Below are 14,873 nucleotides of genomic sequence, written 5' to 3'. Positions count from 1 at the left end.
GTCATACCCGCCCGTATTACTACGGTGGGCCATAAAGGGGAACTGTCTCAAAGCCACTCTTCGGTAATTACACTTACCCTACGTGGGTTGGGGTGTATATGCCTCAATTACTACAAAGGTGCTTTGTTCAATTTACGAAAACCCTGTACGATAGGGTATGCCTAGTGAAAATTTGATTTTGAGACGGTTCCCTTTATGGCCCACCGTACTACGGTGAGCCTCCCATTTTGATCTTGCCCTTTACCATGGACATCCTCTGGGTGCCCTTACCCAACTGTTCTCCGGCAACGTACAATACAATCCACGGTGCATGCCAGTTGTCCCAGCAAATCCCCGTCACGCACGTCGCTTTCACTTCGCTGTAAGTCCAACTGACATCTTATTGACATGGACAAGTCTCGCGTCGAAACCATGGCGGATAACACTTTAGTAGATGAGAATCAGCTGCAGAAGCCAGGCGAGCCTGTGGTTGCCAAGCTCTCGGACGGCATCACTGGCGTCGTCCAGCAGCAGCAGGATGGAGGTTCGGCAACGGGCTCAGGTTCCTTCGAGCCAGATGAAGCGCACGAGGGAGGCCTTCAGGCGTGGCTCGCGATTGTAGGCTCGTTTTTGGTCTACTTCGCGACGTTCGGGGTCGTCAACAGCTTCGGCTTTTTCCAAACCTTCTATCAGCTCGACTACCTGAAGGACTACTCGCCGTCGACTATCTCCTTCATCGGCACGCTCCAGATTACCTTAATGTATCTGTCGGGGTCGGTCGCAGGAGCCTTGTTCGATACCTATGGCCTGAAGGTTAGAATCCCCTTCTTTCCCCAACCCGCGTCCCAATCCGAGGCAAAAGCTGACCTCTCAAGTGGCTGTATCCCTTCGCCGCACTGGGTGGCGCCGGCTCGATGCTCGCGACTTCCTTCACAAAGCCCAACCAGATCTGGCAGCAGTTCCTCGCGCAGTCCCTCCTCTTCGGCCTCACCGTCGCCTACGGGGTGCAGCCCGCCCTCACCGTCGCGGGCCAGTACTTCCACCGCAGACGTGCATTGGCCATGGCCCTGGTGGCTTCCGGCAGCAGCGTAGGCGGTGTCGTCCTGCCCATCATGTTCTCGAAGCTCATCCCGCAGATCGGCTTCCCATGGGCGATGCGTGTGGGTGCACTGATCTTGCTCTGTTGTTACGCAGTGGCAATGACCATTTCCCGGCCGAAGCAACCCCCGAGGAAGCTCAAGTCTCTCACTCACTTGTTTGATTACAAGGGTTTCTTGGATATCCGATACTCGTGTCTGTCTGCCGGAGCCGTCGTCTCGAGTCTGGGAGTGTACGTGCCGTTTTACTACATAGGCAGGTGCCTCCCAAACCGTCCTTTGTTCTTTTCGGTCAGAACAAGCCGCTAATCAGAAGCCAGAGTCGTACTGCACCGTTCTCGACCCGAACTCCAACTTCATACCTTACCTACTGCCTCTGATCAACGCAGCGAGCCTGGTTGGTCGTATCGCGTAAGTAACGCCTTCTCCACTGCTTTATATGGTACAGTCGCTAACAGGCGAATGCAGTGGCGGCTGGGCTGCCGATCGAGTCGGGCGCTTGAATATCTTGTACCCCATGACCACGATGTGCGGCGTCTTCTGTCTGGCCATGTGGCTACCCTCGACCCATCCGGGGGTGCTCGTGGGTTTTGCGATCATCTACGGCTTCTCCTCTGGCATTTTCATCTCGGTTATGCCCGCTGCTACCGGACAGATCATACCCACCGAGAAGCTGGGAGCTAGACTTGGTGCATTTGGTAGCGTCACTTCCATCGCATTCCTGGTAGGAACGCCTATCGCGGGAGTTTTGATCAAGTCCCACACGAGAGCAGGTTACCAGCCGTTGATCATCTTTGCTGGATGTTGTCTTGTGACTGGAGGCATGATCATCTTCACCGCTCGTCTGTTGCATGACAGGAATCTGAGAAGCAAGTGGTAAAGACAAGAGTGGGCAAAGAGTATGTCGAGGCTTGATCAGGGGGTTTGGCGCGGAAGTCTCAGCGTTACTACAACGTTACTACTAGTCTATGGGCCCTGTGTCATTATAGTGGATTCTTGTATGGACAGTTCCCTCGAGCTGAGAAGGGAAACGAGAAGATAGAATGTGGGAACCTTACGGAAGCAATGGGAGATACGCGTCATGGAAGAAACTGACGGAAGTGTGACCAATATGGCTACGGCTGCTTTCGACGACTCCTGGGCTTGACGTCGTTGTAGTAGACGATCAGTACCTCGCCATCTATTTTTTCAGTAAGCCGAGCCTCCTGCGCTCACCCCTTGCTGAACAACGCTGCAGTGGACGATCTTTGCGGGCAGTGAGTCAGATCCACTCGCGACTACTGTACTACTGTACGCGGCCATTCCATACAGCGTATTGGTATATCGCCTCCATGCCGAGGAAAGGCGACACACTGTTGTTTGCTAAGACGTGATTGCAGAAAATCTTCGCCAAAGGCGAACATGAGCACAGGCAAGCGACGTGTAGCACAAAAATAAGCACCGAATTGCTTACAGCTTGCATAATTCGCTCACGCTGACTGGAATAAGCTTGTAGCACAGGAAGTTTTCGGCACGATGCTCACTGATCGTCGACGGGTTAGGTTACTGCTGGGCCTTGCTTGGTCATCGCGAAAGCCATCATCCCCAAGGTAAAGAACATGCCTGACGAACATCGGTGAGGGCGTTGCAAAAAGGGTTCTTGTTCGTGTACCAGTAGTAGATCATTCTAGGAGCGTTCTGCCCTCCAAACCTCACAAACCTCCTCATCTTGGACCTCTTGACGAAAATTCCTCAGAAGCCCGACGTGCACCGGCCTGCTGATGTGAGCGTCGATCATGGATGAAAATACCATTTACCTGGTGACCGGTGCTGGCCGCGGTAAGTCAAAGAAAGCGCCTCTCATGATGGCAAATACACGTCTAACAACTAACTACCCAGGTCTCGGCCGTGGCCTTGTCGAAACCCTCCTCCTGCGTCCCAACACCACGGTCATTGCCGCGACCCGCACCCCCACGCCTTTCCTCACCTCCCTGCCCGCCCGCCCGGGCAACAGGCTCATCCTCGTGACCATCGACAGCGCCTCGCCCACCAGCGCCCTCGCCGCGGCCGAGCACATCCGCGAGGAGCACGGCATCGCCAGGCTGGACGTGGTCATCGCCAACGCCGGCGTCGGCGCCGCCGCGCCCGCGCCCGTGGCAGAGGTGCCCGTCCGGGACGTGCACGACTGCGTGGCCGTCAACGCCGTCGCGCCGCTGCTGCTCTTCCAGGCCACGTGGCCGCTCCTGGAGAGGGCGGCCGGGCCGCCCAAGTTCGTTGTCATCTCGAGCGTCGCCGGGAGCTTGGGCCGGGTGTCCGGGTACGCCCCGCTGTGTGCGGCGTACGGGATGTCCAAGGCTGCTGTCAATTTCCTGGTCAGGAGGATGGGGAGGGAGAATGAGCGGTTGGTTGCTTTGGCGTTGCATCCTGGGTACGTAGGCTTTTGCCTGTCTTTTCATATGTCAAACCTTGCAATAATTAGGTAGAGCATGTTTTGTTGGGGAATTTGCTAATGCGCTACATGTAGCTGGGTGCAGACAGACATGGGGAACGCGGCGGCCGTCAGGTTAGGGATGACGGAAGCTCCTGTCGAGATCTCCACGTCCGCCAGAGGAATTCTTCAAGAAGTAGGTGGCCCTGGTGATATTTGCAGGTTGGAAAACTGGCTAATCTGCTTAGATTGATTCCGCTACTAAGGAGTCGAGCGAAACGTTTTATACATTTGACCATCAAAAGCTGCCGTGGTAAGGCAAGGTGTAATGTAGTCTACTAATTAGTTTCGTTAATCAAAGATTATAAGATAAGCTACGTACGTAGTCGGACCCAAACTTGAGGTAATTGACATATGCTATTCGAGAATGCTTTAGTCTAGGTCACATAAAACACTGGAAAGATCCCCGACGATTCTTTGCTGGGCCAGTGCTGAATCTCGTAGCATGGACACAGAAGGGTGTAGGATTCATTTTTTTTTTTTTTTGGGGGGGGGGGGTAAGAGACGACGATTTCAAGCCAGACCAAGCCAAACCGAGGACAGCAATGCCTAAGAACAAGCAGTAATTATCAAGTACCTATAGAGTGATCGGGGTGATACGCCAGATTCAATCTACAGCTGAGAGTCTTGTAGTAGCTCCACTTCTAATACTCTGTGCTTACTTGGTATTCGTACTTTCCATGTTTCTTCCTCACCTCAGCAATGTTTATTCTCTTCTGGGTAGCAAAAGTATGCCGACAGTATACAGCGTTGCACAGCATGGACTCTAACCGGAGAATGCTCACCTGCGCTTATCTACTTCATGACATTCTCGTCCGCCATTGGTCTGGCTGGTTACTATGGAGGACAGCTCGAGCCTTCTAAGCAGCATCATCATACAGATCGAGTCTCTAAGCATTGTCATCATACAGCTCTCGATTAGATGCCGCAGCACTCTCCCGTCTGCGAGCCCGTGGATGATCTAAGCTTGCTAACACTTTAGGGAAGGAGAGGTCTGTCTGTCTTCAAGTCGAATATCGAACGTCCACGTGCGAGGAACTGAAATCGAGACGCGTTACCAACCCCTGTCGCTTGGTGTCTCGGGGGGGAGGGGGTTTTCTGGGGGTGACGTTTGCACCGGGACTAGAGTGATTGAGAATCGAGGCAGTAATAACATGTCGTGAGCAGATGGAAATATTGGCAAGAGTATTACTTCTTCGAATGTCGCCTTCCCGAAATACATAAAGCAGGGGGCTCTGCCTTCCACGGCATCACTTCTTCTGTCATGTAATTACATCGTGTTAATTTCCAGTCTCTGCGTTTGCGCACAGTTGCCGAAAAAATGTCTCTGTCCAACGGAGTCGAGGATACCTCCTCGACTTGCAAGTTCCTGCTTGTCGGAGTCGGCTATCATGCCAGACGGACCTATGTGCCCCATCTCGAGACGCTGCGGAAGGAAGGACGAGCCATGCTCCGCGTGGCCGTCGACCTGGAGCCTTTCAGGGAGAGAGTTACGAAGTACACGCACAGCATGGAGCCGGACGCAGAGCTCGTGTTCGTCCCCCCTTTCGAAGGGCCGATGCCCAGTGAGGTGGCTCAACAACTAAACGAGGTCGTCAAACGCACCGGAGTTACCTGCTGCATCATCAGCACGGAGCCGCTGGCTCACAAGGCCTACGGTCTGTGGGCTATCAGCGCCGGGCTCAACGTCATCACGGACAAGCCAATATCGGCAAGGGAGAAAGCCGTCACTGACTTTGAGGCTGCGTACGGCATCGCCCAAGATTACCTGGACATCGCCAATGCCTACATCGCCCTCCAGAAACGGGTCGAGAAGCCCACGTTCTTCATGGTCAATAGCCATCGCCGTTACCATCCGGGATTCTATTGCGTCTTCGACATGATCAAGGAGATCCAAAACAAGACCCACTGCCCGGTGACCAACATCATCTCCACGCACTGCGACGGCAAGTGGCGCCTTCCCTCCGAGATTGTCGACGAGCCCTACCATCCGTACAGAACCGGGTACGGAAAGGTCTCGCACAGCGGGTACCACTTCTTCGACATGATCTACAACTTCATGCGCGCGGGCTGGACGGAGAGCAAGCGACCCGACAAGATGGAGGTCATGAGCAGTTTCGTCCTGCCCGCGGGCTTCGTCACGTCCTTGCACGAGGGCGACTACGACCACATCTTCGGGAAGGACGAATACGCCAAGTACAAACGGTACACGGACGAGGAGCTGTTCGAGCTGATAGGGCCCATGGGCGAGATCGACTCGTCGATCCAGGTGACCTTCTCGCGCGGGGGCCACAACATCGCCATCGCGCAGATCAACCTCCTGCACAACGGCTTCTCGCGCCGGAGCTGGCTGCAGCCGGGCGCGGACCTGTACAAGGGCAACGGGCGGGTCAAGCACGAGGCGCACGAGGTGCGGTCGGGCCCGTTCCAGACCGTGGTCATCGACTCGCGCCAGGCGAACGACAAGCACGACCGGTCCAAGCCCAGCACGGGCGAGATGGGTACCGACAACCACTTCGAGGTGCACGTCTTCCGCAACTGCGACGTCACGGGCGACGACGCGCCGCTCAAGACCTTCACCGTCGCCGACCTCGACCGGCGCTACAACACGACGCTGCCGGGCATCTACTCGGAGAACGTCAAGCGCGGCATCTTGTGGGAGGCCGTCGATTTCCTCCAGGGGCATCGCACCCTGGAGGAGATGACCTCGAGCATCCTGGACCACTCCATCCCGGCGACCATCATGAGCGCCGCCTACATCTCGCACATCAGGAGGGTGAAGGACCTCAACCCGATCGTGCCGGTTGAAATTACTTACGGGGGGTGTAAGCTTGATGGATTTCTTATGTCTTTTTTTCCTCGAAGACCCGAATGAACTACTGGGTAGTGGAGAGAGATGCTGACATGATTCCCTTCGCAGCGCTTGGGCTGGCGGAGGCACATATACCCGAGATCACTTACCGGCCAGAGCTCGCCGTCCAGCCCGCGCGGGACACCGTCCCGAGCCTCTGCGGATCCTCCTCCAGCGACACGGCACCACCCGGCACTCCCATGACCAGGGCGTACGCGCCGCCCTCTGCAACCGAGGCGTCGCTGAGGGCCGCGAAACTGGGCCTGATCGGGGCCCTGAGCTCACTGTATGGGATCGAGACGTCCTTCCTCCGGACCGACGCTGTGGATTCGGGGGCAACCGGGTTGGAAGAAAAGGAACTGCGGTCGCAAGGGGCTGATTTTCTGGCCAAGCTTGATGCCCTGGTGAAGTGAAAGCAGAATACGCGTATAGGCGTAATTGTTCTGGATCTTGGTGGGAAATGACAGGTCTCATTGTTCCCTTATGCGCCCGACTGCTGGCTGCCGTTCAGCTGGAATTTCTGAGAGGTCATGGATTCTGATGGCTGTCAAATACCTAGTAAAGCATATGGCAACTTGCTTTCTTTTGAGTACCTAGGTAGATATGCCAGAACTAGATCTGCATTCTCGAGTTGTTGGCCTGTCCACGTGGATTGACCTTAACAGTGGCGAGATACTGCTCCGTCTCGCTACAAATCTTACGTTGGCTTTTTCTCTCCTTTCCAAGGTCTGTCTGTCTGTCCCGATCACCAAGATCTTCGCATGCTCCACATTCTCTAAACAGCATAGCAAACGCCCCGTTGTAGCTGGGTAAATACCTATCATCTTTATCTCTCATGATCTTATAAGGGAAATCAGCACTCGGTTCATCGTTCCCACAGCTCTATTGTACTCCAATCATCACATTCAACCTTATATCCTGTCTCTTCTCGCGAAATCATGTATCTCGATCGTATGCGGTCCGAACTCTCCCAAAATCATGTTTCAATCTTCGCCCTACTCCGTCTTCACCGCTGCGACGAACCCGCCCCTCTCCGCCTGAAGAGAAGCTCCGCCTTCTCGTCGGGCGAGATCATGGCCCCCTTGACCGAGTTCCTCGGCCTGCCCGCGGCCTCGTCGACGAGCCGCAGGTCGAACCTCTCGACCAGGTCGAGCACGACGCACTTGATGGCCGCGGCGCCGAAGAAGCGGCCCGGGCACGCCTGCCGCCCGAAGCCGAAGTGCATCTGCTCGCGCGACGTGCTCGTGAACTGGTTCCTGTGCGCCGCCGCGCCCCCCGCCGCCGCCTGCCGCCGGTTGTAGAACCGCAGGCCGTCGAACTTGTCCGGGGAGGGGTAGACCGTCGGGTCCCGCGAGATCATGGCCGAGGGCACGAGGATGTGGGTTCCCTCGGGGAAATGGACCCCGTTGGAGAGGGTGAAGGGTTTGAGTACCTGGCGGGAGAAGGCGGCTGATCTTCCAGCGTTAGCTCGTTCTCACACAAGAGAGCTATCGGGCGAAGGCGAGGAATATGAACGCCTTACTGAGGGTGGTTGGATTCATCCTCTGCGACTCCTTGAGAAAGCTATCCAGCTTGCCCAGGCTGTTGACGAGGGCGGACGCCTTCTCATGCCCCCTGGCCACTTCCCCCCGGTACTCGTCCCTGATGACCTTCGCATACTCCGGGTGCGCCGCCAGGTCGAGGACGGCGTTCGCGAGCGTCGTCCCCGTGGCGTGCAGCGCCCCGAAGCCCACCACCAGGCACATGTCGGCGACGAACTCGTCGCTCCTCGCCGGCTGCTGCTGCTGCCGCCCCGGCCGCCGCGAGTTGTCGGCCATCCACTGCAGCAGGTCGTTCGGCTTTTCGTAGGCCCCGTGGGTAGTGTGGAGGGCGGCGGCGGCTTCCGCGGCGCGCCGCGCCCGGATGATGGGCACCAGGAGCGAGCGCGCACGCGCTTGGTGCGCCCACACCCGCCGGATGCCCGGGACGAGGCCGCGGGCGGCGAGGGGGCGGAGGGCGATCGGGTAGCTTTTGAGTTCCCAACCGCCTGCAAAGACTGTGGCGTTGGGCGTTTCGGGTTAGTTGGGTTTCTTGCTCGGGATAGAGGGGGACTTGATGAGTTGAGTGGGTGCTTACGGTCGTCCAGGAAACCCGTCATGGTGGACAGCCAGGCCTCATCGCGGCTGAGGTCGGCGCCGACGGTCATGTAGGAAACCACGAGCGCCATCGTCTCCATCAGGCGCGGCCACGGGGCGATGCGTGTCCATTCTGTGGTGAATCTGTTGGCCGCCGAGTCTCACACGATTTGCAAGGAACCGTCCGGCTTTGGTAGGTTACTACTGACCTTCGCAGGGAGGATAGTGTACCGAATGTACGTATTCAATCTCCTTTCGTATACCAGGTATTAAATTGCCTGTGGTCGTCGTCTTTAGCCCACTTACCTCGACCTGTCGTAGGCTGCTCCACGCAACAATCTGCACTAACCTGTGTTTCGTGTCAAGTCAATCTGTACCGAGTGGAACAGCAGGTGATCGGCAATCTTCAACCACTCGTACTCTCCAATGATGCGCTGTGCAGGATATGTCAGACTTTCGCTTTGCAAAGTCGCGGCCAGAAGACCAAACGGCCTGTTCCTCTTACAGTCTGGCTCGCAGCGTGCACATCCAGCACATCTGTGCCCAAGGCATTCATTTCTTCTGCGTACTTAGGGCTCACAATCACCAAGAACCCGTCGATACCCCAGACCTGGTAGATGCCGTCCCGAAATCTCTGCCATCCCTCCTGTAGTATGTCCTCGAAGTGGTACATGTACTGTTCGGTGGCGGCGGTATAGTCCAACTTCCCGCCCTCCTTGGACCGAAGATTCAGAACGGGGACGTCGACCTTGGGGAATTTCCGTCGTCTAGTGGCGATATAGGATGGGACGAGGATGAGAAGGATGGGGAAAGCGACGAGAAGCGCGGTGATGACGATCATCTCGGCCGAGGATAGGGGGAAGTGATCAAACCGTCCGTTCAGCAAAATGAGCGTCTTTGTTTGGGGATCAACATCATGGTCAGATAACGAGCGTCGGAATTTTCTATATCGGATTGAAGGCACGCTTTCTGCTTTACTCTCTCTCTCCCTCGATCCTTCCTGCGATTCGGTCACAACCACACGGAGGATCAATTACGTCACGCCTGGTGGCCCAGACATGCAATGAGCATCAGATAAACTAAGCGGAAACAGGTCCTTAGTACTTCTGTGGTATTGATGAGGGATGAAGGTTGAAGGCGAGCGCGCTGCCTCAACCTTGGGGTGGGGGTATGGTATGTCCAGAATGACCCCTTTTCAATTCGGTAAGCAAACAGGTAAGCACCTGCGTACAAAAAGTAAGCAAGCTTGGTGGGCCTTCAAGACTGAGCCAATCCGAAGTCTGACGAGTGATTCAGGGGCAAGGTACAGTATGCAACACAACCCGCACATCGCAAGTAAGCATTGGGATTGCGCTGGGAAGAATACAATCGACACACCAGATTTGCTTCTGTCCATGAACCGTCTTATTTCCTGGGTATACGAGATGGCAGTAGGGTCAATTGAGATCGGCGATTGACCGAACTACGGAACGAACCATTGATGTCTACCTAGTATAAAACTATTTTGTACCTAGATCGCCCAATAATGTTGAGATAAGGGGTCCCAAGAGACATAATCTCGTCCAGTTCCGTCGGTATGGATAGCCCAGGCAGCGCAGGCAAGCCGCAGGCAGGCGGCTGTGTTCAGGTCTCATCGAGATCTCAGAGAGGTTAGTAACTGCCCTCATTTGTTGCCGTTTAAAGTCATCTGATCAGAAACAAACACACAGTGAAATTGTTCGACTTTGTTTGGGTTGCATACGAGAACCCATCGTGCGGCAACCCCTGGCAGTCCATTGACGTGGTGTTTTCGGTGAAAACCGAGCAGAGCTCCGTCTCCGCGGATGAGCTGCTCAACGACAGCGATCTGTCGTCTGTGGGATTTGTCCTCCCCACGGCGGCTGAATTCTTCCTCCAGTGCGTCCGGGTGGCCATCGAAAAGGGGCGCGGGGGATCATCAGTCGCCAAACTCATCGTGCCGCTGACGGCAGGGCAGATCGTCCGCGGCGATATAATCCCCCTGCGCTTCATCGACTGCGAGTTCGTGGAGAGTTGTGTCTCCCTAGCAGAACCGCGTGGGCTCTATCCCGGAAAGCCCGCACGGGGCCAGCAGATGGGTGACCTTGCCGCACTGCTCGGCGCTTCCGCGGCCGGCTTGCTCCTGCAGAAAAACCCAGAGGGTCTTGGAGACGTTGACGCCCGCTCCTTGTCCCCTTTCGTGGAAGCAGACATGGAGAACAGGTTGTCTTTCCCCTGGATCGTCGAGCCCACGCCGAGGAAGACGTTGGTCATCGTCGAGGGAAGTCGCGTGCATCCCGACGACGGCGGCACCGGGCCGAACATCTACCTCGCCGCCATGGCTCTCGGCATCGACATGGTCGTCCTCGACAAGCCGGGCCACTGGCTGGAAGGACCGGAGTATGCGCATTGGAGGAAAGACTTCATCCAACTGGACCTGCCTCAACCCCCGGATGCGAAATTTGCAGAGCGCGTGGTGAAGGCAGTTCGGTCCTACGGCGGCGAAGTCGACGGTATCATCACCTTCTGCGACTCGTACCAAGCCGCCGTCGCCTGCGCGGCCCGCGAACTCGGACTACCCACGTCCAGCGCAGAAGGGCTCGCAATCGCGACGAACAAGTACGAAACGAGCGTCTTCGAGGGCCGCACTGCCCATCTCGTCTCGAGTCCCCAGGAGGCTATCCGGGTCGCTGCCGTCCAGGGCGACTCGCTGTATCCCTGCATCATCAAGCCCTGCAACGGGTGGAGCTCCGAGGGCGTCTTCCGCATCGACAGCAAGTCGGAGCTCCTGCCGGCCCTGCAGTCCCTGGCAGCGCTCGCCGGCTCTCGGCACGGGAACGACTTTGTCATCGAGAGGTATTGCTCGGGTCCGGAGGTCGACGCCAACTTCGTCCTGCTCGACGGGGAGATTCTCTTCTTCGAAGTCTGCGACGACTTCCCCAAGAGCGCGGACGTCAACGGGTTCGCCAGCCCCAGAGGGACGCAGAGCTTCATCGAGCTCGACAGCGTCTTTCCGTCCAGGCTTCCCGAGTCGGAGATCAACCTGCTCAAGATCTGCTTCCACAACACCCTCCTCCGGCTCGGGCTTCGCAGCGGTATCCTGCATCTAGAGGGACGCATCGACAACTCGATGGTCGAGTACCGAGACGACAACGGCGTGTTGGACCTCCACGCAAAGAACGCGCACGCGCACGATGCACATGTAGGGACCCCGCCACCGGCGGCGTGGCTTATCGAGATCAACCCCCGCCCGCCAGGCATGAAGGGCACGCAGATCATCGAGTCCACGTGGGGCGTGGACTACTGGGGCCTGGGCCTGTTGATCGCCGTTGCCGACAAGGCGCGCGCGAGGGCGCTGGCCAGGCCCTTCAGGAACGGGCCGCAGTACACGTGCGTCATGGTCTTCATACCGGTGGACTACGACCTGGCGTCCTGCGAGGGCGTCTTCGCCTCGGACGATGTCTGCGCCGAGTTGCTGGAGCGGAGGCCAGACTTGGCAAGGAATATCAGTCGCTGCGGGTGCCTGGTCAAGAAGGGGGAGAGGGTCGCGCACCCAAGCCGGGGTGTGAACAGTTTTCTGGCTTATTTCAATGTCTTCTCGAGGAATGGACGGCGGGAGGCGTTGAGGTTGGCCAGGGAAGTTCGGGAGGAGGTTAGATTTTCCTTCGTTTAACTTGCGTGGAGGTGTTCAATAAGGGGGCGCTTCCCCTAGACATTCCAGCCGTTCGTGCAAACCTACCCACAGGAGGTATCAATCATCTGAGCATGCCTATTGGCTGAGACCTTTCATCGTGAGAAGAACAACTCCACTCGGCCGCAACGACACATCTGAAGAGGATGCGGGTTTTAACTCGGCATGGATTGAAATTCGTCCGAGGTCATCAAGTGCACATAGAATGCAAGAGCTCATCTCCCTCTACCGTCAAGGTAATGCGCATAACAAGATGGCTGAAGAAAACTTGCTAAGGAAGGGATGACCGATTCGCTTCTGTTCGCCTTCGTCGAACGATGCTGAGCTCTCGCAAGTGTCATCCTCGTACCCCTGGGAACAGTGACGATGATCTGTAGTCCCACTGGCCAGCGATCTGACGAATGACAACCGTATCAACCAGATGTTGGCAGCTGCGAGCCTGGTGGTCTCACAACGTGTAAGCATCTGGCCCGGAGGATAAGCAGAGTGGAGGACCCATTTCTTGAATCGAAGCAAGGCACCCTTGGGATTTGGCCATTAAGCAGGGCAGAATGCCAATGGTTACGGACAACGTTGTGCTAAGCACATCTCGAAAGAGTGTGGGATGAGGCACGCGACAGGCATAATACACGCTTTCTTAGATGATTATGCCACGACCCCTTATATCATGCATGTCTCTGTCAAACACCTCTGTTGGAAAACCAAAGGACCTTTGGTATCTTTATTCCCCTGTAACTGGAAGGAGCTAGAAAGTGCGTCTTGCTTACTCGGCACAAAGTACTGGGTACAAAGAGCCTGGTTTATCATGCTAGGCAGAAGCCTAATAGCTGTAGTTAAATAGTACCCTCTACCTCTGGTAGAGAGCCTGGCTGGACATTAGCACCACCCTGTTGATAGCCACATTCGAAATGGCTGCCGCGGCAGATATCCCCAACCCTTCGGAAAGTGCCATCCTACACCCGAATATCCATCGCGCTCGGCCACCGAAAGCCATCTCCGCCAAAGGGTGCTATATCACCCTCGAAGATGGCCGCCAGATCTTCGAGGCCTCGGCAGGGCCGGCGGTGGCGGCTATCGGGCACGGCAACCAGGAGGTCACCGAGGCCGTGGTGGCGCAGATGAACCAAATATCCTACTGCTTCGCCCTGAACTACGCCAACGATTGCGCCGAGGAGCTGGCAAGGGAGGTCATTGCATCTACGAACGGGGACATGGCCAGGGCGACCATCATGAGCTCGGGTGAGTCCTCCTGCCGCACGAGAGTCGGGCATTAGCAGGCTTCGGGTACGTGGTGGTGGAGAGGATAAACACTAAGCGGACAGGCACGCAGGATCGGAAGCGGTCGAGGCAGCCATGAAACTCGCCGTCAAGTTCTTCGTCGAGAAAGGTCTCCCGAGCAAGACCAAATTCGTAGCTCGGAGGGGCGCCTTCCACGGCACCACGCTGGGCTCGATGGCCTTGACCGGCAAGGTCTCCTTCCGGAAGCCGTTCGAGCCTCTCATCAAGGAGGACATGGTCTCGTTTGTCTCGCTACCCAACATGTACCGCGGCATTCTAGAGGGAGAAACCGCGGCGGCGTATGTGACGAGGCTGGCGGACGAGCTCGACGCCGAGTTCGAGCGGCTTGGGCCCGAGAACGTCTGCGCGTTCGTGGCCGAGACTGTGAGCGGGAGTGTAAGTGGACCGGCAGACCAAACCCCATAGCAAACCATGCAGTGGGCACTAATCAAATCGCCAACCACACAGGCACTGGGCTGCCACCCCGCACCCCCCGGCTACTTCCAAGCGATCCGATCGGTCTGCGACAAACACTCGGCCCTCCTCATCCTCGACGAGGTCTTCTGCGGGATGGGCCGCTCCGGCTCGCACCACGCGTGGCAGCAGGAGTCCGTCGTCCCCGACATCCAAACCGTCGCCAAGGGCGTCGCCGGCGGCTACGTCCCCATCAGCATGCTCCTGGCCCACCGGCGCATCGTGGACGCCATCGACCGCGGCTCCGGGCTGTGGAACCACGGGCATACGTTCTCATCGCACCCCGTCGCCTGCGCAGCGGGCCTTGCTGTGCAGAGGATCGTGAGGCGGGACGGGCTGGTTGAGAATGCACGGCGCATGGGCGAGAGGTTGGGAAGGGGGTTGGAGGCCGCGCTGGTTGGCCATCCGCATGTTGGCAATGTCCGCGGGCGGGGGCTCATGTGGGCGGTGGAGTTTGTGAGGAACAAGGAGACGAAGGAGCCGTTCCCCCCGGATGACGGCGTGGCGGCTCGGATCAGGGACGTGGGGATGAGTTCGCCTTGGGACATTTGCTTTCACCCGGGCTCAGGCCATGAGGATGGTGTCTCTGGGGATCATGTGACCATCGTGCCAGCGTACACGATCACCGAGGACCAGGTCGATTTGATCGTGGAGAAACTTACGGGCGTTGTAGTCGAAGTTCTGGGTTCCTTCTGACATATTTCGGGTCTTGAGAAAGATGATCCACAAGCTCAATACCATCAAATCGCATACCTATTGCCTTCAATCAGACGACTGAGTACGTCAACTCGTTGAGCGCACCGCCGCGTCCGCAAGGCAGAGGTGTTCAATGAGGTAGGTCGACACGGTAGCCCACAGCGTCCGGAGAAGCGCACCTGTACTCACCCACAAGTGGGTCCAGTTTACAGATCCATTACAATCCATC

The 14,873-nt window shown here is 56.9% G+C and overlaps 6 protein-coding genes across 6 annotated transcripts; 5 read left to right on the top strand and 1 right to left on the bottom strand.

Annotated features, from left to right (window-relative positions):
* Positions 1-9: 9 nt before the first annotated feature.
* QBC33DRAFT_527934 (major facilitator superfamily domain-containing protein) lies at positions 10-2,318 on the top strand. The gene is made up of 4 exons (XM_060427012.1): positions 10-792; positions 855-1,332; positions 1,397-1,487; positions 1,545-2,318. The coding sequence occupies exons 1-4, from the start codon at positions 388-390 to the stop codon at positions 1,954-1,956; spliced, it is 1,386 nt and encodes a 461-aa protein (XP_060286621.1). The 5' UTR covers positions 10-387; the 3' UTR covers positions 1,957-2,318.
* Positions 2,319-2,599: 281 nt separating this feature from the next.
* Positions 2,600-3,851, top strand: QBC33DRAFT_566845 (short-chain dehydrogenase). Its single transcript, XM_060430469.1, has 4 exons — positions 2,600-2,894; positions 2,955-3,483; positions 3,580-3,679; positions 3,732-3,851. The coding sequence occupies exons 1-4, from the start codon at positions 2,852-2,854 to the stop codon at positions 3,798-3,800; spliced, it is 741 nt and encodes a 246-aa protein (XP_060286620.1). The 5' UTR covers positions 2,600-2,851; the 3' UTR covers positions 3,801-3,851.
* Positions 3,852-4,812: 961 nt separating this feature from the next.
* QBC33DRAFT_566844 (uncharacterized protein) lies at positions 4,813-6,984 on the top strand. Its single transcript, XM_060430468.1, has 2 exons — positions 4,813-6,368; positions 6,464-6,984. The coding sequence occupies exons 1-2, from the start codon at positions 4,865-4,867 to the stop codon at positions 6,805-6,807; spliced, it is 1,848 nt and encodes a 615-aa protein (XP_060286619.1). The 5' UTR covers positions 4,813-4,864; the 3' UTR covers positions 6,808-6,984.
* A 181-nt stretch (positions 6,985-7,165) lies between these two features.
* Positions 7,166-9,349, bottom strand: QBC33DRAFT_600562 (cytochrome P450; the record flags this gene model as incomplete). Its single annotated transcript, XM_060432084.1, has 6 exons — positions 7,166-7,843; positions 7,917-8,429; positions 8,510-8,641; positions 8,718-8,786; positions 8,858-8,942; positions 9,014-9,349. 6 exons carry the CDS (start codon positions 9,347-9,349, stop codon positions 7,401-7,403), a joined length of 1,578 nt encoding a protein of 525 aa, XP_060286618.1. The 3' UTR covers positions 7,166-7,400.
* A 619-nt stretch (positions 9,350-9,968) lies between these two features.
* QBC33DRAFT_265991 (uncharacterized protein) lies at positions 9,969-12,303 on the top strand. The gene is made up of 2 exons (XM_060423140.1): positions 9,969-10,157; positions 10,218-12,303. The coding sequence occupies exons 1-2, from the start codon at positions 10,085-10,087 to the stop codon at positions 12,176-12,178; spliced, it is 2,034 nt and encodes a 677-aa protein (XP_060286617.1). The 5' UTR covers positions 9,969-10,084; the 3' UTR covers positions 12,179-12,303.
* A 495-nt stretch (positions 12,304-12,798) lies between these two features.
* Positions 12,799-14,862, top strand: QBC33DRAFT_265964 (aminotransferase). The gene is made up of 3 exons (XM_060423139.1): positions 12,799-13,435; positions 13,527-13,870; positions 13,943-14,862. The coding sequence occupies exons 1-3, from the start codon at positions 13,105-13,107 to the stop codon at positions 14,642-14,644; spliced, it is 1,377 nt and encodes a 458-aa protein (XP_060286616.1). The 5' UTR covers positions 12,799-13,104; the 3' UTR covers positions 14,645-14,862.
* Positions 14,863-14,873: the final 11 nt, after the last annotated feature.

The sequence above is a fragment of the Phialemonium atrogriseum genome (assembly GCF_030411735.1).
Source record: "Phialemonium atrogriseum strain 8032-3 unplaced genomic scaffold QBC33scaffold_4, whole genome shotgun sequence".
Taxonomy (NCBI): domain Eukaryota; kingdom Fungi; phylum Ascomycota; class Sordariomycetes; order Cephalothecales; family Cephalothecaceae; genus Phialemonium; species Phialemonium atrogriseum.
The sequence above is the reverse complement of the archived record's forward strand: the minus strand, read 5'-3'. Positions and strand labels throughout refer to the sequence as shown.

Bases quoted from the DNA above. Each gene is read 5' to 3' on its own strand.
- QBC33DRAFT_265964 (XM_060423139.1), top strand. From the start codon at position 13,105: ATGGCTGCCGCGGCAGATATCCCCAACCCTTCGGAAAGTGCCATCCTA. The intron at 13,436-13,526 runs GTGAGTCCTCCT...ACAGGCACGCAG, and splicing joins GGCGACCATCATGAGCTCGG to GATCGGAAGCGGTCGAGGCA. The intron at 13,871-13,942 runs GTAAGTGGACCG...CCAACCACACAG, and splicing joins CCGAGACTGTGAGCGGGAGT to GCACTGGGCTGCCACCCCGC.
- QBC33DRAFT_527934 (XM_060427012.1), top strand. From the start codon at position 388: ATGGACAAGTCTCGCGTCGAAACCATGGCGGATAACACTTTAGTAGAT. The intron at 1,333-1,396 runs GCAGGTGCCTCC...ATCAGAAGCCAG, and splicing joins CGTGCCGTTTTACTACATAG to AGTCGTACTGCACCGTTCTC. The intron at 1,488-1,544 runs GTAAGTAACGCC...AGGCGAATGCAG, and splicing joins AGCCTGGTTGGTCGTATCGC to TGGCGGCTGGGCTGCCGATC.
- QBC33DRAFT_566844 (XM_060430468.1), top strand. From the start codon at position 4,865: ATGTCTCTGTCCAACGGAGTCGAGGATACCTCCTCGACTTGCAAGTTC. The intron at 6,369-6,463 runs GTAAGCTTGATG...TTCCCTTCGCAG, and splicing joins TGAAATTACTTACGGGGGGT to CGCTTGGGCTGGCGGAGGCA.
- QBC33DRAFT_566845 (XM_060430469.1), top strand. From the start codon at position 2,852: ATGGATGAAAATACCATTTACCTGGTGACCGGTGCTGGCCGCG. The intron at 3,484-3,579 runs GTACGTAGGCTT...CGCTACATGTAG, and splicing joins GCTTTGGCGTTGCATCCTGG to CTGGGTGCAGACAGACATGG. The intron at 3,680-3,731 runs GTAGGTGGCCCT...TAATCTGCTTAG, and splicing joins CCAGAGGAATTCTTCAAGAA to ATTGATTCCGCTACTAAGGA.
- QBC33DRAFT_265991 (XM_060423140.1), top strand. From the start codon at position 10,085: ATGGATAGCCCAGGCAGCGCAGGCAAGCCGCAGGCAGGCGGCTGTGTT. The intron at 10,158-10,217 runs GTTAGTAACTGC...ACAAACACACAG, and splicing joins CTCATCGAGATCTCAGAGAG to TGAAATTGTTCGACTTTGTT.